Genomic DNA, 24,427 nt, shown 5'->3' with positions numbered 1-24,427 from the left:
CTTTATGCTCCACTTTAACTTCTTCTTTAGACAATATCTGCCCTCTCTCCTCCAGGCCAGCACACACTACTCCCTCTAACCCCTGGTTATCTGAGGTTCTTCGTGAACACCGGACCAAACTCAGGGCAACAGAGAGGAAATGGCGCAAATCAAAAGACACAACTGACCTTAGTATGCATCAATATCTGCTCTCTTCCTATTCTGCTGATGTTCATGCTGCAAAATCTTATTTCCACAACAAGATCAACAGCACCGCTAACACACGAACACTTTTCAAGACATTCAACTCTCTCCTCTGTCCACCTCCACCACCACCCACCTCCAACAAAACAACAACTATCAGCAGTCAGTTCTCATCTCCACACACACATGAACCCAGTCCAACCCCTCCCACTCCCAAAAACCTTCTCTCCTCCTTCTTTCCACTAACCGAGGAAGAAGTATCTAAACTTCTCCTCTCCAGTCATCCCACCACCTGCCCTCTAGATCCCATCCCCTCACACCTTCTACAAGCCATCTCTCCCACACTTCTACCAGCACTCACACACATCATCAACTCATCCCTCCACACTGGCACTTTTCCTACAGCATTCAAGCAGGCTCGGGTAACTCCACTGCTTAAGAAACCGACATTAAACACATCACTCTTAGAAAATGATAGACCTGTCTCTCTCCTACCATTCATTGCAAATACACTTGAACGAGTTGCCTTCAACCAAGTATCATCTTTCCTCTCTCTGACCAACCAACTAGATGTAAACCAATCTGGCTTCAAGAAAGGGCATTCAACCGAAACTGCATTGCTGTCAGTCACTGAAGCCCTACGGATCGCCAAAGCTGCCTCCAGATCATCAGTTCTCATTCTCCTGGATCTGTCTGCTGCCTTCGACACTGTGAATCATCAGATTCTCCTGTCCACCCTCTCATCACTGGGCATCTCAGGAACTCCTCTCCACTGGTTTGAGTCCTATCTCACAGGTAAGTCCTTCAGGGTCGCATGGAGAGGTATCCAAACCACATCAACTGACTACAGGGGTTCCTCAGGGTTCAGTTCTTGGACTGCTCCTTTTCTCCATTTACACCACATCACTGGGACCCATCATACAGGCACATGGCTTCTCTTACCACTGCTATGCTGATGACACCCAGCTCTACCTCTCATTTCAACCTGATGATCCCACAGTAGCTGCACGTATCTCAAGCTGCCTGGCGGACATCTCGGCATGGATGAAGGAACATCACCTGCAGCTCAACCTGGCAAAGACTGAGCTTCTCGTCCTCCCTGCCAATCCGTCTCTACAGCACGACTTCACTATCCAGCTAGATTCAACTTTAATCAGCCCATCAAGTTCGGTCAGAAACCTTGGAGTAACATTTGATAAGCATCTGACCTTCACAGACCACATCACAAAGACAGCTCGATCATGCAGGTTTGCACTGCACAACATCAGGAAGATCAGGCCTTTCCTAACTGAGCATGCAACACAACTTCTCGCCCAGGCCTTGGTTATCTCTAGGCTTGATTACTGCAATGCTCTTCTGGCTGGTCTTCCATCATGTGCAACTAAACCTCTACAAATGATCCAGAATGCTGCAGCCCGTCTTGTCTTCAACTAGCCCAAAAGGGCCCACGTCACTCCTCTGTTTATCTCTCTGCACTAGCTACCACTCGCTGCTCGCATCAAGTTCAAGGCATTGACGCTGGCTTACAGATCGACCACAGGCTCAGCTCCCTCTTACTTTCACTCGCTCCTACGAGTCTACATCCCTACCAGAAGCCTGCGATCGGTCAATGAGCGACGGCTCGTGGTACCATCACAGAGAGCTACAAAATCACTCTCCAGGACATTCTCATTCACGGTTCCATGGTGGTAGAATGATCTCCATACCCTCGTCCGGAATGCAGATTCCCTAACTGCATTCAAAAGACAACTGAAAACTCATCTCTTCCGTGAGCACTTGACATATATAAAAAAAAAAAAAAAAAAAAAAAAAAAACCTCTTCCTTTAATCCTCCCTTGTTTGGCTTATGCTACTCTGAGCAATGCCTGAACTTTGTATTTTGAGCACTTCTTGCGTTATTTTTGCCTCTTCACGATGACTCGCTTGCTGTAGTCCTCAGTTGTAAGTCGCTTTGGATAAAAGCGTCTGCTAAATGACTAAATGTAAAATGTAAATATATATATATTTCTATATCCTTTTGAATGCATACATTACTTTTATACAAATCAATAATCAAATATATGCATTCCAGTGTTTGTATTAAATGTATTCTTTCATGCCTATTTTCTCTAGAGAGCAAACGCCAGTTATCTGCCTTTCTTCCTGAGGAGTAAATGTTTTATCGCTATGTTTTGGGTAACTGGATTGATAATACGGAACACTGGTGTTCAGTGTGGGTGTGCGTTTGACTTTCTACATAGGTCCTGACCATTTGGGACAACAACACACAGACGTATAGGAGCCCTTCTCTAACCTGCGAGGTCACCACAGACCTAAATCTAAGGATCGACGACAACTATCCTGACTAATGGCGATAGGCACCTATATCTGCTCACATGTGTAAAATTGTTTAGGTTTTTATGTTTTCTTAGTCAATCAGATGTATGATGATGCTATGCTTGCCCTTGCAAAATGGTATAGTTCGCTTACGACCTCCTCGTGAGACTTTGACGCTCGCTCTACCGATGAAACTGCAAACTATTCTTCAGTAAATTTTTTGATTGAACTTCACGACTCCTGGTCTTCTTTCATCATATCTGGTCTCGGGTCTTTTAACTGTTACCCCCTAACAGTTGTTTAATTACATTTTGTTATGATTGTGTGCAGACCATATACTATATAGGAAGTTTATTAATAACAGAAAAGGGAAAACAAAACCCACGATGGGGGAAAACAAGACAGGTAAGGAAAATAAGACTGACAACACTAAACTAAGACTTGGTAGATAACTATACAAAACAAATAGTATATACAGAGTCAGAACACTTCTTCTAAACAAGACAATCACGGACAAGGTACTCACGAGTGTGACACAGAATTTCACAACGTCAAATAATGAACCAGCACAGGACAGCAAACACAAGGGGATTAAATAGGGAGAAACTAATAATGACAACAGGTGACACAGATGAAACAATAATGACTAACGAGGAGAACAAGGGGGCGGGGTAAAGTGACGAGACAACGCAAGCACATGGCCCAAACAAAAGGCCATGTGCTTGCACACAAAACATGGCTCTGTCATGATCCTGCCTCAAGACTAGAGAAAATCAAGGACACGAGGGCAGAATTATGACACATTTACAGCATGCTTCATATCATGTCTATTACAGATCACCAAGAAGCTGGCTGGGACGGCGAGGGGAACGGGGATCTGGCTTACCTCTGTTGGCAACGAGTTTGGTCAAGTGCTCATAAGTGTCCTGACAGCTCAGGAAGGAGCAGGACTGGATATGATGGTAGATGGTCTGGTGAAACGGTACCAGAAGGCTGGTGTGGATCCACCTGCTGTGTTGTATGTGGACTGTGGCTGCTGCACTGATATGGGCGAGACAAAGCTGAAAACCCGATTCAAAGGTTGGCCATGGTTCGCTTGGACATCTGGCATTTTATGCACAGGATTGCCTTGGGGTTTACAACTGATGCCCATCAGCTGTATCCCATCTTCATGTCACGGCTGTCAGCGTGCATTTTTGAGTGGGATGTGGCTGATGTTTCTAAGCTTCGCAAAGCAAAGAGAGAGAGCTGTTGATGTCCCAGGGTTGGCCTGCGCTGACAGATGAAGATGTCAGCAAGCATCTTACCAGGCAGGAGCTGGCTCTCCATTGCCGGAGGAGGACCCATGGAGAGGAGACTACCATCCTTCTCCTTGAGCGGCTGTTTACAGAGCTCCTGAGCAGCAAGTGCAATGTCTCCCTGGGTGTTCCTCTCTTGGACCGAGAAAGGATGGAGCACATCTGGAGTGTCCAGAAGAAGCATGTTAAATGCATTCAAGACTCCCCTGGTCTTGTGCTTTATACAGAGATGGGGAGCTTAACCAAGGGAGGCGTGCTTCTGAAGACCTATAGATGTGCCAGGGGCTCCACTTCTCTCGAGTCCTTTCATTTACACCTGAACCGTTTCATCCCAGGTATGTCTTTGTCACACACACTGTGCATGTGTAAAGATTGAGCATTAAGTGTCTTTGTGTGTTTCACCCCCTAAACACTGTTGTGTCTATTTACAGGGACCAGTGCGAACAGTCTGAATTTTCAGATTTATCTGCTGGAGGGTCTACACCGGTGGAACCAGGACCGGGAGGCTGCTTCCCTGTCATCGGAGTCATCAGCTTTGCGCAGCTACACAGGAGAACTTGTGCACTGTGTTAACAGCAATTATGAAAAGCTGTTTGGCAGGAAAGTGGTCCCCACATTTTGTCCCCCTGCATGTTACACCGGTGAGAGAATTTGTTATTGTTAATAAACTTGCAATTTCTGTGTAATTTCAGTTCATATATTAGATGTAACCCAATGTAGTCTACTGTATCATATTTTATATGCACATTTCTAAAGGCCTCTAAATGATCAATATTATCAAAACTTTTCTGGAAACATGCCCTCTATCGTCTGATTGATAGTCCATATTTTTAGCAAGTAAAAGACCTTTTATTATAATTGTACAAACTTCCACCTTGAGCTTGTGATTCACATGTCTTTCTGCTGTCAATTCTTTATTGATTTTTAGAAAGTAATTGTTAGAATAACTGTTATATTGTTGAACATTTACTGGACTGAAGTAACCTAGGTTTACTTGATGAAAAAAAACGTGTGACATTTAAATATGATCATCGGGCTTTTGTCAAACATTTTACAAAATGGTGTTTCATTTCTGTTTGTTTATTGCGTTTATTTTTAGGTGAGCTCATTGGAGTGCAGTATCTGTTCAAGCAGACTGGTCAGGCACTGCAGGACATGAATCCAGACTCTGAGCAGACAGCAGAGCTCATTGAGGACCTCAGTGTGGAGGAGCGAGATGAAGATGAGGGCTTCTGTGACATCAGTGAGGATCACACCATTGCAGATCCGGAGGCTGTTCTGTCACCACCCTCCTCCACACTGACACTGGGTTCTTCCAACCTGGTCACCAGCAGTGCCACATCCTCTTCACTGGTCCCTGACCCCACACATGACCTCACACAGTCTCCTTCATCACCTGGACCCTCAGGGACTGCTGTCACACCTGTTCCCTCTGAAACTTCTGTTTCAACTCTCCCTTCAGAGCCAGAGGATGCTGGTCGGGATGATGGTGATGATGATGATGGACACAAGGTAAATACCACTCCTTTGTGCGTCTTTCAAATCAAGTAGAATAGTTCAAACAGTGATGAATTAACATCCAGTGCTTTAACTACAGACATTCCACATATTTTAAATGTAAAAGTACAGTCTTAAGTCATTAGTAAGCTGCAAATACGGTTCAAGTCAAGTCAGCTTTATTTCTATAGTGCTTTGTACGATACAGATTGTGTCAAAGCAGTTTTATGGTGATAAACAGAATCAATTATGGAATTATGCATTAAACAGATATAAAATAAATAGTAATAATTTGATTGTGTGTTCTTTAATAGGCTGTTGACTACCAAAATGTCCCGGGTTATCAACATGTAGACCAGCTGGCAGAATATCTGGTGGAGCTCCGGGCCCACACAGCCCTCAGCCTGACCAACCAGGAAGCCAACACCATAATTGCTCTTTGGCAGAACCTGCATGACCGGAACAAGGAACGGGTAGTGTATGTTTCTCGACCCCAGAAGAGACTGTTGAGTGGACGCTTCAGAGTACCAAAGAAGCCCACTCACCCTGGAGTAGAGCGCACCACCAGATGTGTGCTGGGTGCAGGCAGTGCACCTGCTCAGTGGCCTGACTGTTGCCGTCTGGTGGAGACCATGTTCATCAGGCTTTGCACTATCCACCCAAGCCCAAAAAGAAAAGGCAAAGGAACCCTGTCAAGATGGTCTCTGATCCTGCAAGAGTATCACAGGATAAGGCAGCTTGTACTGGGCAACAGCTTGGTGATGGGAGGAACATCAATGCAGCTGGTGGAGGTTAACCAGAACACCCTGATTCAGTGGTACAACAACAGACAGAAAAAGCAGGAGCTGTCTGTGCTGCTTCAGGGCATTCAGTTGCCTCAGCCCCTCCCTGAAGCTCATGAGCCTCTCCAGGTTGCCAAACGTCTACGGACTGAGCCAGAACAACCAGGGGAGCAGCACCAGTACAAGCTACCAGAGAGCACAGCTGGTCAGGTAAAGCAGAGGCAGACTTCCTTTCGGCAACCCCCTCTCAGACCCAAGGAACCAGCGCAGAGTTAGATGTTGGCTACACCTTCAGCACCTGGAGCATCACTACAGATGGGACCGACTCCAAGTATAATTATACAGGCAGCACCAGGTTTCCAGGGTGTGCCAATGTTTTAGGCTGCGCCAATGTTCCAGGGAGTGCAAATGGTCCATGGAATCCCGATGGTACAAGGAGTCCAGATGGTCCAAGGAATGCCAATGATGCAGCCACTGTTACAGCCTACAGTGGTGCAGGGCACCAGCTCACAGCCTGCTGCACCATCTGCCAATACAGGAGCCATGCCCAAGAGACCCTACAGGAGAACTGTAGAGGCGAACACTTGTAAAAAATGCGGGCTTTTTAAAACAAGTGCAACAGGACATAGCCAGTACAGGGGCAGGGTGTACTGTCCACAGACTGAGACTGTTACTAAAGAAGTGTGGTTAGAAGTAATGCGAAAAAACATTTCCAAATAATGTATATATTTGTATGTACAGTAATATAACATTGTATATAGTGTGAACAGTTGTAATACCTGTGTTAAATGGTATTAAACATTTAAAAAAAATGTTTTATACATTTTAAATTTGTATTACCTTTCATTTAACTTATTTATTTTTAAAACATGTTATTTAACATTTTATTTAATATTCATTACTGTTCTGTTGGCATAATTGTAAAATAAAAACAAATTGGCAAGTGATTGTTTTTTTTTTACTTTCAAATAACATTTCATCAGTATACTGCAACATAACATTTGTATATAAAAAGATAATTTGTACATTTTGTTATTCTTGTGACAGACATTTTTCAGCATATTAGTTACTATTTAATGGGTTACATTTTTTCATTACTAATATCAGATTTGCAAGCGTCTTGTTTAAATTAACCTAAAAAATGCTTTATCAGATCAATAATAACACAACTACTAAATAACACATTGTTACATTGGTAATTATACATTTTATGAAATAATAAAACAAAAAACACAAATAAATTACATGTATATTTTATTAACACTGGAACAGTATGCAGTCAAAAATAATTTGCTTATTTACTTTTACTTTAATATAACACAATATTTTATCAGTATACTGCACCATAACATTTGTATATAAATAAATAATTTGTACATTTTGTTATTCTTTTGACAGACATTTTTCAGCATTTTAGTTACTATTTAATAAATAACATTATTTTTCATGAGAATATAAAAAAAACACAACAAACAAATTACATATGTATATTGTATTAACACTGGAACAGTATGCATTCAAAAAGAATGGCTATTTAATTAATTAATAAATATTACAAAAAGTTGTCTTTAGCTGGATTCAAAACCCACGTCTTGTTGATCACCTGCAATAGAAAACAGTGTAATATAAATGTGTGATTTTACCACACAAAGAAATCGGAAATTGTATCAAGACCTATGCTAAGGAAGGCATATCTCTGAACGTCACAGTTCACCCTTTCTTTTCTTCATTTTTTCTTTCTCTTCTTCCCCTTCTCCTTTTCTTTCTTCCCCCTTTTCTTCCCTTCTTCCCCACCTTTGTTGGACTATTGTTCCCCAGCTTAGATTGCACGGCTAACACAAAGAGCCATGAAAATTATGGGAGTCAAGCAGTATCCCACACTTCAGGCTCTTTTTGACAAAACAATTATTAGACAGGCTCAGAAAGTTATTTCAAACCCTACCCATGTCCTTCACCCTGAGTACCAGATTATTGCCTCAGGCAGACGAGTCTCTCAGTGCAGGCTCAACCGCTTTAAAGGATTAGTTCACCTCAAAAAGAAAATCGTCTTGTGCTGGTCTGTGACACGCCAAGCGTTACGTAATCACATTGGAAAGGTCACGGGTCATGTCATCTGTTATTTGTACAAGTTATACAAGTTATTTGTCTGTGTACAAAAAGGTAGGGAAGGCGAAAAATTAATCTAATTTTATCCTCCAACTTCAAAATTGTCCGACATCTTTGTTTTAGTTTATTATTATAATTTATTTATTTTTTGTGATTTTCCAACGTGACGACATAATACGTAGCGCATCTCAGAGATGGTACAAGATGGACATTTGTGGTTAAAAAGTATATATATATACATATATATATATTTTTAAATGACCGATCGTTTCGCTAGATAAGACCCTATTCCTCAGCTGGGATCGTGCAGAGCCCTTTGAAGCACTTCACTTGCGTGAGGTAAAAGTGCGCAAGCAAATTATCTACAGGACTAGTCGGATTCCACCATATCTTTAAGTACATAATGATAATCTTTTACATTGTAATCCTTTTAATTTTAATATTTGGCATGTTTGTGTGCTGCTGTACATACCTGTGTCTTTAATAAGCAGATTGTGCGTGCGTTGAGGACCCGCCTATAGGCGCACATTACTAACGCGCTCTTTAAATAACAAAACAAATATTGCACCATTGACTTTAGATCAGGTTTCAGTTGGTCAATGGGGCAGACTATTTCTGTCACCTCAAAATAGCCACGCGCCAACAATGCGCCTGAACACACCTCGTTTTCAGACCAGCATGCCCATGGACACACAAATATGGCAAGCCAAGAGGTTCAGAATTACGCTATAGATTAACCGCGTTTACAGCCAAACTCAGTCAAATACAACGTTTTAATGAATGGAGAATGATCGCGTCGGTTGAAGGTCGCAGGAGAAAAAAAAATACCCGAAAAAAATCCTGTTTTTTGATAAAAGGAAACTTTTCTAATTTCTGTTTAGTTATTTTTTTTTAACTTACTGAGCCACGCCTACTGATTTCCACAGCCAGTAAGTTTGAATTACTGGCTGTGGAAATCAGTAGGCGTGGCTCATTATACTATAAGCAAAATGCCGTAAATTAACGCGCAGCCAAAACGGCATTTTTTACGCCGTCATATGGCGAGATGAACGGCGTAAAAAGCGGCGCTTTCCATGCACACTAAAACGCCGTCGAATACGGCGTCATTGATGTATTTCACATGTTTTTTACGCCGTTTGTACTTACAATGGTGTATTTTGCGGCGTCAAATATGGTTTAACTGACAAGATTATGTTAAATAAAAAGTGTCTGTGACGCATTTTTCCATCTTAAAAATATATCTAAATTATGCTATATGCTCTCATTGAGAAATGCGGAACAATTACTTAATGCGTTCATGACCTCAAGGCTAGATTATTGTAATGCTCTACTGGGTGGTTGCCCTACACGCTTAATAAACAAACTACAGCTAGTTAAAAACGCAGCAGATCGAGTTCTTACCAGAAACAGGAAGTATGACCATATTAGCACCGTTCTGTCAACACTGACAGAGGCTGCCTATTAAACATTTTATACATTTTTGGCTTTAGCTCCGCAGTACTTGAGCGAGCTCTTAACGCATTATAGTCCTTCACGTCTATTGCAATATCAAAATTCCGACCAGTTAATAATACCTAGAATATCAAAATCGACTGCTGGCAGTAGATCCTTTTCCTATTTAGCACCAAAACTTTGGAACAGTCTTCCTACCATTGTCCGGGAAGCAGACACACTCTGTCAGTTCAAAGCTAGATTAAAGACACATCTCTTTGACCTAGCATTCACATAATACATTATAGACTTCTATAAAAACTCTAAACTCTCGTTTAAAGTCTGTTTAGAGAGAACGGTGTCGTCTTAGTGGCCTCTAATTTAATAACTAATGATCATTGCGACGGAAGTGAATCAATCAAAACTAACTTCAGCTGGAAAATATCTTTATTCAAGAACCGCTATAAAGCCAAAACAATCTTTTACCTTAAATTATACGTTTATTACTGTAAAGCCGATTTGAAACAATCTATATTGTTAAAAGCGCTACTGTATATAAATGAAGATGACTTGACTTGTAAGATAGGGTCCTTAGTGTTTGTATTTCTTTGCTCTTAGAAACCAAAGGGAAATTCCTACACATACAATTCACCTCTGCAACGACGTTTTATTTTATTATGACTTTAGGGTTAGGGTGGATCTTTCATATGAATTTAAAGAGTGCTGATCTGGTATGGTCTTGACTCCGTCTCACCCTGCCTTGGTCTTGTCTTGGTCTCGACACACTCTGGTCTTGATCTTGACTTGGTCTCGGTTTAGGTGGTCTTGACTACAACACTACCAGGGTCATTTATATTTTAATTATATTGTTAACTATATTGTAAATATTATAAAAAAAATACAAAATTACAAAATACTTTTCATTTATTTAATCCTACTAATAGAAGAATCTTTACAAGCCTATTATTAGATGAGTTTTCTCTTCAACACAGCCTTCTGCAGGAGCAATGAGGACACAGGAAGGAAGTGGGGCTGGGATGTATTGAGTGTTCATGGAGCCCAAAGTCATTGACATCTATTGTTCAAGCAAAAGTTCCAATTCACAGGCATTTATTACCTAAAAAGCTTTCAGTGGAGGGTGTATGCTGAAGAAATGCATTTTCTGTCACATTTTTATGAACTAGTCTAGTAAAGTTAGGGTATTTTAGGCAACAACAACAAAAATCGGACAGACTGTACAACGCGTCTTCTCTGGACTACCAAAAACAAAGCTTCTGTAGACTTTTGATTGAGGATATCCTTTGGAGACATAATTGTTTTCCTTTACACATTCCTGATTGTTGTGGGCTAATGAGTGAAAGTGAGCAGTTCCCACAGAGGTTCTCCAGACTGGATTTTGCAGAAAAGTACTTTAAAAGAACTCCTGGATTATACACCAAGGAATTATGTGACTTTTCCAACTGGATTTCTGTGTATTAAACAAAAACATCTACAAACCAACAATAACAATGTTGGGAAGCAAAGCCATTCATGTAGCCATTTGGGTAGCATGTGGAATATTGGTAAGTCTAACTAAATTAAACTTGATTTCTTACAAAAATACTTTTCTGTATGACTTCTGTATGCTATTTTATCACCCCAGTAAAACAAATGTCCAACTTTTGTTTTCAGAGTACCATGGTGGCAGACACATGGGAATGTAGCATCAAAGTTGTGAAAGCTATTTCTACCACAGACTCCATACGCATCATGCTGGATAACGAAGATGTGAAATGCAAATACACGGTTTCTGTCAGGGAGAGACACAATTCCTCAAAAGATTGTCATCAATACCAGGAACATTTCTCACATTTTGAATGCAAAACTGAGAATTTAGATCCTGGAACATGGCATCACCTGGAAATAAAGGCAAAGTTGGGTGAAAACCAACAGACTCAACACAATGTCTCCCTGCCAACTAGTAAGAATCCTGCTTCTTTCCATAATTTTCAGTCTGAGAGTCAAGAATCACTATTATTGATTTTCACTGAATAAACCTCTAAACAGTAATTATTAAACTTGCGTGTGTAACTCCAGACATGAATGATTTCTCAAATCATGTTCTTTATTGAGAAGATGGGTGATGTTTTTTCCCTATGTGATAATAATTATGAGTGATTAACTAAAGAGATAAAACAAAAACAAAGCACTGGTGACTTTAAAGGAAAGGCCATTAAATCGGAAAACTGAATAATCCAAACATCATGATCCATACTCAAATACAGCCACGGACCATACTTTCTTCTACTTTTCTTGATTGTAACTATAGAAATTAAATACAGCTGTAATTACATGCAGGTATTTTAAAATATAAGTACAATGTAAAAATATATATGAACACAATAAGTGCTACAATATAATAATAATATTAGTACATAGTAGTTAAAGACACTTATAAAGTAATAATGTGTTGAACTTTCAATATTTAATAAGTTTTTTATTACGGTTAACTCATATTGTTTGTATATTGTTTGTTTAATGCTAATATATAAATTAAAAAAGGGAGATGAATTTAACAAAAATATGTATACATAAAGTTTATTTGTATACTGTATGTTTAGCTATTTTGCATCCATGTTTGTTGAAAGATGAGATGTATCATGTGCATTTTTATTACAGAGATACATTATATAGAAAACAAAACTGTTGAATACAGATCCACAATATTTTAGTTGAGAAGTAAAATAAATAAAAAGTAGAGTAGAATAAGGATTGCTTTATGTTATTATACGGATTTATAAAAAAATATATATATAACTACATCATATAATATTGTGTGAAATCTGTCACACTCCATGGTGTCCAATCTATTGGGTACACATGCACATGTATGAGGTGTGGTAGATTCTGAGATGATTCAGACACATACTTAAAGGGTTAGTTCATCCAAAAATGAAAATAATGTCATTAATGACTCACCCTCATGTCGTTCTAAGCCCGTAAGACCTCCGTTCATCTTCGGAACACAGTTTAAGATATTTTAGATTTAGTCCGAGAGCTTTCTGTCCCTCCATTGAAACTGTATATACAGTATACTGTCGATGTCCATAAAGGTAATTAAAAACATCATCAAAGTAGTCCATGTGACATCAGTGGGTTAGTTAGAAGTTTTTGAAGCATCGAAAATACTTTTTGGTCCAAAAATAACACAAAATAAGACTTTATTCAGCATTGTATTCTCTCCCGGGTCTGTTGTCAATCCTTCACAGTTACGCTGCTGGCGTAAGACGCTGATGACGTGTTATCTGGTTCGCCCGAGCTTCATTTATAGACTGAGGGAAACGCACACTGTAAAAGTGTCTCATCCGCGACATGCACATTTACGCACCATTAAAAAAATGATATCCATGCAAACAATGTAGAATAGCTTGAATATAGCGTGCGTCTCCCTCAGACTGTAAACGAAGCTCGGGCGCACCAGATAACACGTCATCAGCGTCTTACGTCAGCAGCGTCACTGCGGAGTCCTGAACGCAGATTGACAACAGACCCGGGAGAGAATACAATGCTGAATAAAGTCTTATTTTGTGTTTTTTTTGGACCAAAAAGTATTTTCGATGCTTCAAAAACTTCTAACTAACCCACTGATGTCACATGGACTACTTTGATGATGTTTTTAATTACCTTTATGGACATCGACAGTATACAGTTTCAATGGACGGACAGAAAGCTCTCTGACTAAATCTAAAATATCTTAAACTGTGTTCCGAAGATGAACGGAGGTCTTACGGGCTTAGAACGACATGAGGGTGAGTCATTAATGACATTATTTTCATTTTTGGGTGAACTAACCCTTTAACTGACTTTGACCAAAGTGTTTGAAACATTTAGGTTTCAAAAGCATAAAATTTTTATTCCTGCACGGAAAATTAATTTTAGTTATGATTAATTTAGAAAAATCCATTACAGATGTCATTGTACTACATTGTACTACATTGTAAAAATATCCTGTAAGTTTCAAAACTTAAAACTTCCTCGTTAGTCCAAAAACAGCTTTTCACCAGTTTGCCTGCCCATTCAGCCTTAGGGTGCTTTTACACCTCCCCCATTTAGTTCGGTTGAATCGCACTAGAGTTCGTTGTCCCCCTTGGTGTGGTTCATTTGGGCAGGTGTGAATGCAGCAATTGCACTCGGGTGCGCACCAAAAGCGGACCAAACAAACGAACTCTGGAGCGGTTTGTTTGCGATGAGAACGTGATCCGACCTTGAACAGACCCAACTGCCAATAGAACTGTGCATTTTTGGGCTAAACCAAAACCCTTTTTAGCAACATTAATGCACTGCCTGGAAGACTCTCCAACCCTGCAGTCATCCCTATGACACAGCCAGCCAGTTCATCCGGCACTCAAGACCTTGTCTCTATTGTAGCTCATGATTGATCATGACACATCATTGTGATATGTCCCAATGTTCACATGGAGAACATCATCCCCTGGTTCTGAAGAAGTCAATGTCGATGCCGATGTCTTCCTGGGGCACCATGGCTCATTAAACACAATCCTGTCCTGTCTGGTTCTAACATCTAATTGACCTTTAACCTGCAATAACTCCTGACTGTCTCCATTAAATTCCATCGATTACCGGTCCGACAATCTTCCCAAAGCTGGTCTTCCGAAGCTTATACAACCTCATTGAGATACGCAGTGTTGGGGAGTAACTAGTTACATGTAACGGAATAACAGGAATTACAAAATAAATGTAACTGTAATATGTTACATTTACTGAGAATTTTTTTTTAAAATGACAGATACTTATGAAAATTAACGATTACAAAGGTGGTTACATCTGAATATTTTCTGTTTTTATTAACAAGACTGAAGACTTGAGACAGCAGGGAGAGTGAAGTGTGAACCACAGTTCAACAGTAGAGCAGGGCAGACGACAGACCAAGAAAGAGCGATGTGCTCAAACACAAAACAAACATAGAAACATGAAACCACGATAACACAGACAAGGCTGCCAGGGCAGAACCCTGACAACGAGTGGAAGATTGCCTTTGTAACACCTACACCCCAAGTCTCTGTATTGGACCCAAGAAGCCACCCACACCTTTCAGTGCCTGAAACGAGCCATCAAATACTGCTACTCTCTTAGTTAATCCTGATCAATCTTTTGTGGTTCATGTGGATGCTTCTACAACTTGCATGGGGGCCGTCTTGTCTCAGCAGCAGGGTAAACCTTCCTTCCCAACTCCATCCATGCACCTTCTTCTCCAAAAAACTCTACATAGTGGAGCAAAATTATGCCATTGGCCACCACTGATCACTGAAATGGAGAGTATCTCTGAGAAGCCATTGACCCCAGACAGGCAAGATGGGCCCTCTTCTTCACACAGTTTGAGTTCTCCATCTTTATGCATTCTCTCATCCAGGGATGACAAATGTGAAAGCCGTCTCTACTCTCCAGAAGAAATTCCAGAGAATCCTGAAACCATCTTGCCACTTAATGTTGTCCGTCAGTCCCATTCATTGGTCCCTGGATGGTAGACTCGCTGTAGCCTCCACCACGAGCCTGCTTCGCCAAGGTCCCCCTGCCAACCGTACTTAGGTTCCTACATCCCAACGCTCTATATGTTTTTCCAACCTTTCCCGGATACAAACAGTACACTCACATTAAGCTGAATGTACTATATAGCAAATCTCAACTGATTGTTACATCATCGAAAAATATAAACTGTATTATCGCCCAGTGATCTATTAAGTTTCATATATAGTACTGTATATCCTACTTTACCTGAGTATATACAGTATACTCACAATATGCACTATATAGAAAATCTTGGCTGGAGATATATGTTGCATATAAATTTGTATACGTTATCCACATACATACAGAATACTCACATTGAGTGATATATAGTATGTAAAATACAGTATCTCAACTGCTTGATTGCTTGTATTGACACAAAATGTAAATTCCTGTACATTATTGCCCACCTCTAATCTGCTAAATGCGACTATAATGCATGAATATATTAAGATGCTATAAACAGTAACATCACGATTTTCTGTGAAGCTGCCTTTTGTGAATTGTGAAACACAAACACAAAGCAGACTAGTGAGTAGATGAGTTTACCTGCCCCCGGCAACCTCTGTAGTCCCATTTAGCAACTTATTAACTACCTCCTTTTTCAAGACAAGTAAAAGCTATTTAAAAAAAAAATCTCAAGGGTGTATTACCAACTATCTCATAACCAATTCGTACGAATTTGTACGAGTGATTAAAAGGTGGCTAATTCGTGCGAATTCGTACGAGTGAGGTTGTATGAATTCGCACGATTTGTACAATTTGTCTAAACAAATTTTAGGGGCGGGGTCAGGGGTAGGTCATTCGAATTTGGCAACTCATAAAATATGTACGATTTAGCAAAAATCATACAAATTCAATACAAATTTATGAATTAGCCACCTCGTAAAATTCGTACGAATTAGCCACCTCGTAAAATTCGTACGAATTGCCGTGAGATCGGGTTGGTATTACTGATATATTTTGTCATAGAATAAAATGTGTTAGCCACAGACCTTATTTCAGACATTTAAGTAAAAATCCATTGACTTCAGGAAGATGGAGCAAGAAGAGCTAAATGTTAACTCGGCATTACAAAATACTTCATCCCTGCAGCACTCTAAACCTCTGAAGTAAAGTAACCCTGCTCTAGAGCAGGTAATGTTTGGAGAATAAATTGCTATTGTATCCAGGCATGTTGCATAATCTGCTTTCTGAAATATCTCCCAGGTTAAAACACCACACCATTAAATCTAGCCAAGAAAGGCTCTCTAAAATGACTTGGGACATTTATCTCCATTGACCCATTGGAGAAATTCAGTAGTCCATAAAAACTGTTGCAGTAAAAAAATAAAGAAATAAAAGGATTTTGTTACACAGAGACTGTGCATCAACGGAATGTAATTAATACACCTTTGCACTTTAAATCTAGTAAACAACTAAACCAATAATGAACAATAATATATTGGACATTTCACTCATGCTATGTTCAAGAACTTTAAACTGTGTTTACACAGATTATGTAAATATAGAGCTATATGTGCTGAGGAAATCCAAATGGCTAAGTGTCAAATGCTTCTCTAAATATGAGGAAAGGTTGGATTGCGCTGATAATGTACTGTTGTATACGTGTCTGGGCTAAATTCCAAAACAGGAGTTTGACTGTTGGTCAGTTCTTTCAGACTGTTCTCCCCTCCCATCCGGTTTATTGTTCTTTTGTTCTAATATATACAAAGACTCATTAGCTCTCAGAGGTCAGTCTGATTACAGTGACACTTATATAATGTACAGTGGCCCTCAAATTTATTTGGACTCTTAGGCTATACTTATCATTGCAATTGAGAACAAAATATCAAAGTAAGTGAGTAAAAATATGTACAAACTAAAGTGTTATTGTCACATTAAGTAATAGACAAAGGACCAGATTTACTGACAGATTTCACCAACACAAGCCCTTTTTGGTGTTAAAATATTACTGTCAGGATATACCAAAGACACACAGTGAGAAAATCTGTGGACAGTGTTTTTTTGAAGGGCTGACCTTATTGCAAATGCATTTGTAGGAGTTTCCATTTCAGAAGTAAAATGTTTGGGAGAAGAGTATTTAAATGAAACACGCATGGTGAATTACTAAGGTTTCCACTAGTCAATTTGCTGGTATTTGTGCCATTATTTACTGCCCAAAAAAGTCTTAAACCATACGCTACTTTGCTCTTGGTAGATTGCGTTGGTCATTATGGAAATGAACCGGCTGTGTTTGTGTTCTTTAATTTGCGCATCGTCAGTAGATTACCCGCAGAACTTTCCCTTCCCATCTGCACTTTTTGCCCTGTTTAGTAAATCTGTCTGGCTTAGAAACTTGAAGTTCTGGGGAAAACAGAATTTAGGTCCAAATATGTTGCTGTAAATCTGCATAAATATCTCCAGGCATACTAGACAGAAGCTCCTTTTGTACAGATTTCCATGAAGGTCGGGGTGTTATTTTCAATTTCTATTTTAGCTATTTAATAGCTATTCTATTTAGCTTTATTTAGTCTTGAACAATGACTCTTAAAATGGCTGTATGGGTATGTGATCATGTAAAAATCTATGATACACCCACAGTTCTCAAGGAGAAAGAGAGTGAAAAAAGTCATTAGAAAAGGTCACCTGAATGTGACCTTCAACCTTAATGGTTTCTTATCCTGTTCTCTCACAATACCCTTTCAACAACACCTCATCAGGAAGAGCTTTCTTTAAAAAAGCAAAGAGCAGCGCTATCGTGTTTTCACATATAGGTTGTTAGACATTCCGCTGCTTTCACTGAGAATAATTCACAGCAGGACCCACTGAGTCCACACCTTTCCTTTCTGCGTAACAGAGTTCTTACAGAGAGCTCTACCATATTAGAAGGACTGTTATGATAATGTCTGTCTGAGGCTACAAAGCTGACCAAAGAGACCACAAACTAATATTGTGTTTATTTGGTATGAGGACCCTATTTAGCTGTGTGAATGCAAGATTTAAAGTATAAATTTACATTACATTTAATCATTTAGCGGACGCTTTTATCCAAAGCGACTACAAATGAGGAGAGCAATAGAAGCAATCAAACCAACAATAGAACAGCAAATATGCAAGTGCCATGACCAGTCCCAGTTAGTCCAGCACAGTAGACATAGCAAGTTAAAAAAAATATATATATAGAATAAATAAAATAAATATAAAAAATGTATATATATTGCTTCACTTCATTGCGATAAGTTTAAACGTGTCTTATTTCTCTCTCTCTCTTTATACACACACACACACACACACACACACACACACACACACACACTGCATGACCAGTCCCTGTCTACCACAGACAGATTGAGAAATTGAAATGCAATTAATTATAATTATGCATTTTATTGGTTTTTCTACACGGTTGACAGTATTTTTACATGTCTTTTGGTTAGGACCTTCGGCAGTGGAAAATATCTGGGTTTCTGGGGGTGTGAACAGCCTGGAAGTTTCATGGCAGCCTGGTCCAGGCAAAACAGAGGGATATCGAATCATGCTCATAGACAGCAATGGCATGGGTTCAATCTGGAATGCAACGGTTGCAAGCACGACCACATCTTATACAATAAAAGGGCTTATTTCTGGACGACTCTACAACATCACTATCATTACAGAGGTTGGAGAGCTACAGAATACAGCATCTAGACAAGCACAAACAGGTATTTTGTATTGGATCATCAATTAAATAACATATGAACACATTTGTGTGAAAATGCAGATGCTGTGCTCATATATCTGTGCCTGTATGAATTCCTCTGCTGTATTTTAAGCAGATATGTTAACACCCTTTCCTGTTTTGAGCACTGAAAGGTCACCTTTGTCCACTTGTGTAAAGCCACATTATGTCATGCTGTCTCAATCATAAGACATGTTGCATGAATTATAAATTCCTAAATTTAGTGAATCTGTGTGGCGTGTTATTTGACTAAGGCTATGTTCCCACTGTCAGTCCAATTCTGAATATTTGTGTATTCAATTGAAATCCGATCGAAAATTATTGACTGTCCACAATGTGTATTGCAACTTTTCAGATTCGATTTGTGTGTCCATGCCGCTCTTTTGTTTTCTGAAATATCTGCATTGTTTTCTATGGCAATGACATATTGCGTTGGTAGGTATATGCCAAAAAAAAAAAAAACAACAACCGCAAAATGGAGAGACTTGTACAGGGGTGCGTTTTCCAAAAGCATTGTTAGCCAACTATGTTCGCAAGTTCCGCCATTATCAGCATAGTTCAACGAGCCGGTGTTTCCCGAAACCATCGTTCCCATGAACATTAGCAAACACAGCATCGCAAAATTGTGTGGTTGGAACCTCAGCTCTCGACCTGTGGTTAGAAGCATAGTTTCTAGTTTACATGACATGTGGACTTAATAAATCCTGATCTTGAGCCAAATAAGCAAGCTGACATTCAGTACAATCTGTGTCTTTTATTTAGAATACATACAAATGTAATTTACGTCTTTTAGTTTGTCAAGAGATTTTAAAAAAAAAACTAAGCTTTTTTTTATTTTATTTTATTGAGTATTACACTAGCACATCTTAGTTAGGGTACCTTTTTGTTCCTGGTCTCTTTCTAAAAAAAAATTTTTGTTTGTGCGTCTAATGCCGTCAGGTTGTTGTACTACGTATTTTTGATTATAATAATACCAATTAATTTGAAGAATATATAAAAGAAGAACTGAAATAAAGTGTTACAATACAGATATCAAATATTAGGAAACGATCGCATCAGTTCTTCAATAAATGTTGAGTAAATTCTCCTATGATTGTAAAACGTGAGACATATTAACCTTTTGTGTGTTCCTCAAAAGAAAGTCATACAGGTTTAAAATGACATGAGGGTGTGTAAAGGATGACAATAACAATAGGGTGTGTAGAAATAGAAATACAAATGAAGACTAAAACATACTGATAGACTACAATACATTTTTAACTATAATTAATTGCAAAACTGAAACTAAACTGACAAAGAGACTTGGTAAAATAACTAAATTATTTGAAATCGAAACAAAATAAAAACCTAAAACTAAAATAACAATGACAAACTTTTTTGTACTTTAAACATAAGGCATTTTAACATCTTGTTTATGATTAATGTGACTGATCTCTCTCCTCTACCTCTTTCTGTACAGTACCAGCTGCAGTCTCTAACCTCCGAGTGGGGAACAATGGCAACCAGACCACCCTCAGGGTTCTGTGGGATAAAGCCTTTGGTGATGTGGACAGTTACCTTGTCAGTCTGACATTACCTGGTTCAAACTCTATTGAGAAAGCCCTGTCCCCTGATAGTACAGATGTGATGTTTGACGATCTGAGTCTTGGAAAGACCTACCAGGTGTCAGTCAGCACCAGGAGTGGAACACTTTCTAATAAGACATGGATCACAGGAAAAACTGGTTAGTACAAGTTGATGGATAAATCAGTTCACTTCATGCTGTACATTCTCTAAGGCACACTTCTTCAATAAAGTGATTTATTAATTCATAAATATCATTACATTTTTGGGGAGGCACACTGCATAGGGGAAGTTGTGGTATATCTTGTGCTGGCTGGCTTTAATTCATTTAATATTTTTTTTCAGTATTAGTAAGTTAGTGTGGTGAATGTATAAATTTTTGCCGATCCAATCACAAGTGGACAACGCTATATACGGGTGTAAAAAAGGTCTAAAACGTTTTGAGCTTGTCCACTTGACAACTTCCAGAGGTACTTCCAGATTGCTTTCATAGTGTAGACACATTTGATGAACCAAAAACAATAGTCCAGACTTCTAACATGCACTTTTAAAATGTTCAGACTGGTCAAGCAGCTTTAAGAGCAGACTCCTTTTCTTTTTTAGATTGAAAGAACTGAAAAAGCCCTTTCATATACATGCATACAACTTATGAAGGTGCTGCCATCTTTGACGTGGATATCTTCGTTTCGTTTCTTCTGTTCAATCGTCAATGTCAAAACACCCTGGAGAGCTGCTTTTACATATTAATCACATTTACATATTCATCATCCCAGCAGTGAGGACATGATTGGGATGTTCGCTAACAGAATACTGCTGCTATTTAAAAAAAAGATTGTTTTACACCTAAACAAAGAACAAAGAAGAACTTTGCTGTGAGTACATTGGGCTTGTGCTGTGACAAAATCAGAGTGACCTGCCCATAGGCCCTCTCATTGAATCAGGACAGAAGGGGTCGGAAGGGAACAAAACAGACTTGAAACACAAGGGGCCTATCATACATCCGGCACGACGCAAGTGATTTTTGCTAGTTTCAGCCCGACACAGTTATCATTTTCATCTGAAACTTAAAACGAGGTGTGTTCAAGCGCATTGTTGGTGCGTTGCTATTTTGTGGCAACTGAAATAGACTGCGTTTACTAACACATTACTAACTTGCTCTTTAAATAACAAAAAAAAATATTGCGCCATTGACTAGACCAGGTTTTTGTTGGTCAATGGCGCAATCTTTTTTTTGTTATTTAAAGAGCACGTTAGTAATGTGTGCGCCTATAGGCGGTTCCACAACGCGCGTACACTTTGTCCCGTAGATTGTCTAGGACATCTGTTTCCTTGCTAGAGACGCGTTCAGTTTTTCCGCTTACAAATTCAGCCATGTTAATAGCGAATCTGCCATGGCGTGAGCGCAACTGGCTTTTAAAGGGAATGGGAGATTCCCTCTGATTGTTTTTTTTTGTAGCACGTTATGCCCTAAAACACACCCATTACTCATTAAGAGAATAGGGACAACCCTTTTAGACCATGTGCTGGGTGCGCCAACCATTTTCCCTCTCTTTAAACTAGCAAAAGTGGATTCGGACAAGTCCTAAGTGCACTTGCGCCGTGCTTTCGACCATACGCTTAGATCGTTAAAATAGGGCCCAAGGTGTAAATCAAAATGTGTCTAAATGTGTTTATTATCTACTTATGATCTGGTCGACAACAACGCATCTTAATACAGGGCGTAAGAGGTGTCAAAAGTATTCACATTCATTACTCAAGTAGAAGTACAGATACTAGGGTTTAAAATGACTTCTGTAGAAGTTGAAGTATCAACTCAAGCTTTTTACTCAAGTAAAAGTGTAAAAGTACATGGTTTCAAAACTACTTAAAGTATAAAAGTAAAAGTAATGCTTAGTAAAAGCTTAGACCGCGCCAAAGGGGCCTATAGTGCACCCCACCTCCTCAAAAAAAAAAAAATTCTAAGGCCATAATGACTATAATGTTTTATATATTAAAATGTAAAAGTTGAAAAACTTGTGAGGCACTAGGCTATAGCTGTATAACAGGATATTGCCATCTTTGTGGGGATATTTTGACACTATAATGGTTGCGCGCACACACACACTCTCTCTCTCCCACACACACTCTCTCTCTCTCTCACACACACACGCACGCACTCTCTCTCTCTCTCTCTCTCTCACACACACACACTCTCTCTTCTTCTCTCTTTCTTCTCTCTCACACACACACTCTCTCTCCTCTCTCTCTCACACACACACACACTCTCTCTCTTCTCTCTCACACACACACACTCTCTCTCTCTCTCTCTCTCTCTCTCACACACACACACACACACACACACACTCAGTCTCCCTCTCACACACACTCGCTCTCTCACACACGCACACACTCTCTCTCACCTCTCGCGCACGCACACACACACTAACGATTATGTTTGCCACTTATCCCGCGATTGTCACACAGTAGCCTAGGCAATATTGTAAAAACGGCTGTCCCCAAAGCAATATTTGACGCGATTTGCCCCGTATTCTTGAGCACAAAACTGTTGATTTCTCCCTCGCTTACCGCATCTACAGTAGGTTTCCTTCGGAGGAGTTTTGCCGCTTCGCACAAACCAAATGTAACTACAGCGCGCCGCGCGGACAGCCTCTCACAAGTTAGAAAGAAAACACAAAGCCAATCAGTTTAGCGATGTGTGTTCAGGAGGCGGGACTCAGATCTATTGTAGTATAATTGGCCATTTTTTGAACGACGACAAGCCAGAATGAAAACAAGCGGGAATGAAAACAAGCAGAAATGAAATAGGAGTAACGAGGCTATTTTTAAAATGTAAGGAGTAGAAAGTACAGATAATTGCGTGAAAATGTAAGGAGTAGAAGTAAAAAGTCGGCTGAAAAATAATTACTCAAGTAAAGTATAGATACCCAAAATTTCTACTTAAGTAATGTAACGAAGTATTTGTACTTCGTTACTTGACACCTCTGCAGGGTCTGTGTGGTGAGCGAACAAAGTCAAGTGCAGGAATTTTAAGACCCCTAAACACTGTTCTTAGAGAAAGCAAAAGCCCTAATCTTAAAATGTCACCCAAAGAGAAGCTAAAGCTCTTCAAGCACTCTCAAATGAGAATTTAAAAAAATCACAACTCCAAACAAAGGGGAAGTGTTTCCTCCCCTCTCTTTCTGCCCGACTCTCCAGCCTTCCATTTAACAAATAATTTAAACTAATTCCCCTTTCTTTCTTTCTTTCTTTCTTTCTTTCTTTCTTTCTTTCTTTCTTTCTTTCTTTCTTTCTTTCTTTCTTTCTTTCTTTCTTTCTTTCTTTCTTTCTACGGAACGTACAGACGACAACATTGTCAAAATGATCGTCATTCACACAAATCCGCAAAAATGACTAAAAACGCTGTATTAGTCAGCCAGGCCAATAGTTGCCGATGGCACTTTGTAAAGAAACACTATGCGCCTATTCTGAACACATAATAAGCATGCGCGTGACGTCACCATTTTCACAAATTTGCATTTTTGTAGTTTACACAGAAACGATAATGGTATCGTTTTCAAAAAGTTTAATTTTTTGATACCCATTTTGAAAAGTTTGCATTCCCAGATAGCAAACTGACATCGAATCAATGTGGAAACAACGTTTCTCGTGACATTGAAACAACATCGTTTTGCTCATCGAATTAACGTTGAATCAACGTCAGACACGCCATTCAACCACATTTCAATGTTGAATCGATGTTTTATTTTCGGTGTAATAACGTTCTGATTGAACGTAACTGTTGATTCAACGTTGAAATTTGATTGATGATTGATACTAACCTTTACAACTAAAAATCAACGTGGAATCGACATCGGTCTGCTATCTGGGTTTTCAGGCCCCCGAAACACTATTGTCCTGTAAATTGATGCATAAAAGGCATAAATGCATAAAAGGTTTCTAGTTGTGAACAGTGTTGCCCGTAAGGATTTTTTTAAAGGCCTCTTTAA

The 24,427-nt window shown here is 39.4% G+C and overlaps 1 protein-coding gene and 1 long non-coding RNA gene across 2 annotated transcripts in view; one reads left to right on the top strand and one right to left on the bottom strand.

The window, feature by feature from the left end:
- Positions 1-7,014: 7,014 nt before the first annotated feature.
- On the bottom strand, positions 7,015-23,134 carry LOC307004184. The gene is made up of 3 exons (XR_013798936.1): positions 23,007-23,134; positions 20,455-20,571; positions 7,015-7,679 (listed from the first exon to the last, which is right to left on the bottom strand). It is a non-coding gene; the product is annotated as an uncharacterized lncRNA (long non-coding RNA).
- Positions 10,694-24,427, top strand: part of ptprb (protein tyrosine phosphatase receptor type b) — a 52,608-nt gene continuing 38,874 nt past the window's right edge. Inside the window, exons 1-4 of the mRNA XM_079623269.1 lie at positions 10,694-11,175; positions 11,285-11,573; positions 18,598-18,861; positions 20,338-20,601. Coding sequence (XP_079479395.1) covers positions 11,122-11,175; positions 11,285-11,573; positions 18,598-18,861; positions 20,338-20,601 — 871 coding nt within the window. The 5' untranslated portion in view covers positions 10,694-11,121. The remainder of the gene's footprint in view (positions 11,176-11,284; positions 11,574-18,597; positions 18,862-20,337; positions 20,602-24,427) is intronic.

Source organism: Phoxinus phoxinus, assembly GCF_949152265.1.
Source record: "Phoxinus phoxinus genome assembly, chromosome: 9".
NCBI classification, from domain to species: Eukaryota; Metazoa; Chordata; class Actinopteri; order Cypriniformes; family Leuciscidae; genus Phoxinus; species Phoxinus phoxinus.
The sequence above is the reverse complement of the archived record's forward strand: the minus strand, read 5'-3'. Positions and strand labels throughout refer to the sequence as shown.